Source organism: Charadrius vociferus, unplaced genomic scaffold (assembly GCF_000708025.1).
Source record: "Charadrius vociferus isolate BGI_N301 unplaced genomic scaffold, ASM70802v2 scaffold580, whole genome shotgun sequence".
Taxonomy (NCBI): Eukaryota; Metazoa; Chordata; class Aves; order Charadriiformes; family Charadriidae; genus Charadrius; species Charadrius vociferus.
This window is the reverse complement of record NW_009646419.1, coordinates 73,564-75,240: the sequence shown is the minus strand read 5'-3', so window position 1 is coordinate 75,240 and position 1,677 is coordinate 73,564. Positions and strand designations below refer to the sequence as shown.

At 64.2% G+C, this 1,677-nt stretch overlaps 1 protein-coding gene across 1 annotated transcript in view; it reads left to right on the top strand.

Annotated features, from left to right (window-relative positions):
* LOC104282761 (kallikrein-8-like) overlaps positions 1-1,677 on the top strand; it is a 5,860-nt gene that overhangs the window by 2,434 nt on the left and 1,749 nt on the right. The window contains exons 2-3 of the mRNA XM_009880887.1: positions 722-837; positions 1,337-1,484. Coding sequence (XP_009879189.1) covers positions 722-837; positions 1,337-1,484 — 264 coding nt within the window. The remainder of the gene's footprint in view (positions 1-721; positions 838-1,336; positions 1,485-1,677) is intronic.

Genomic DNA, 1,677 nt, shown 5'->3' with positions numbered 1-1,677 from the left:
ACCCCACAGATCCCATCTCCACCCGTGGGACCCCCACACCCACCTTGGATGCCCCACGTCCACCCGTGGGACCCCCGTGTCCACCCCACAGGTCCCATCTCCACCCGTGGGACCCCCATGCCCACCTTGGATGCCCCATGTCCACGCACAGGACCCACATGTTCACCTTTGGGACCCCCACGTCTGCCCTAGAGGCTCCTCTGTCCACCCCACAGGTCCCATCTCCACCTGTGGGACCCCCACACCCACCTTGGGTGCCCCATGTCCACCCACGCGACCCACACGTTCACCTGTGGGACCCCCATGTCCACTTGGATGCCTCACGTCCACCCATGAGACCCCCATGTCCATCCGTGGGACCCCCGTGTCTACCCCACAGGTCCCATCTCCACCCGTGGGACCCCCACGCCCACCTTGGATGCCCCACGTCCACTCATGGCATAGCCGTGTCCTCCACCTTGGATGTCCCATGAGACCCCCACCTCACCCCGAGGTGTCCCACATCCACCCGTGGGACCCTCCTGTCCATCTTGGCTGCCCCACAACCAGCTGTGGCACCCCCATGTCTTCTCCAGGGGGTCTCGTGTCTTCCCCCAGGGGTCCTCTTTCCACCCATGGGACCCCCATGTCCACCTTGGATACCCCACGTCCACCTCTGGGACCCCCATCTCCACCTTGGGATGCCCCACATCTACCTGTGGGACCCCTGTGTCCTCCCCAGGTGCCCCACGTCTGCCTCAGGGACCCCCATGTCCACCTGTAGGACCCCCACCTCTACCTTGGGTGTCACTTGTAGGACCTCCCACCTTCTGCCGTCCCCCTATGTCCACCCCACAGGTACCGCATCTACCTGTGGGGCCACCAAGTCCACCCTGGTGGCCTTTGTCTGTGGTGGCCATCCCCCAAGACGCCCCACATCTCCTCCTGGGACTGCCCCACGTCCACCTTGGGTGGTCCCCAACCATACGTCTAACCCAGGGGACCTCTACGCCCACCCCACGGGCCCCACATCCACCTGTGAGAACCCCCTCCCCATGTCTTCTCCGGGGGCCACCCGTCCACCCGGCTGCTCCGTGGCTGCCCCAAAGATCCATGGGACACCTCACCATTCACCCCAGTGACCCCCGTCTGCCCCAGGTGCCCCATGTCCACCCCATGGACCTCCTGGTCTCTCCCACTCTGAACTGGCCTCTTCCACCGCCATTTCACCTCCACGTTCAGAACTTGGAGGACATGGCGATGGGGCCACTAGGGGTGGCCATGTCACACCGGAAGGTCCCGACCCACCCGTGTGTGTCCCCCTCCGCCTCTGTACCACGTCCCTTTGTCCCCACAGCTTCGAGGAACGTCCTGTGGGTGATCGAGGGGACCTCCTGCGACCTGCCCTGGCAGGCCGCCCTCTTCAAAGGCGAGAGGTTCATCTGCGGAGGGACTCTGGTGGACAAGAACTGGGTGTTGACGGCCGCCCATTGCCACGTCCCGGGGTAAGAGGCCACGGTGGGTTTGGGTGTCAATGGGTTGAGGTCAACGGGGTCTTCCAACCAGGAATCAACCCCCGGGTGGCACCTGGGGTCCTGCTTTCCAACCCAGCAGGATGGGAGGGGTGGTGGCATCTCAGGGGGCTTCACCCTGTCCCTTTTCCACCTGTGTAGAACCTCAACTCTGCCCCTTTTTTTT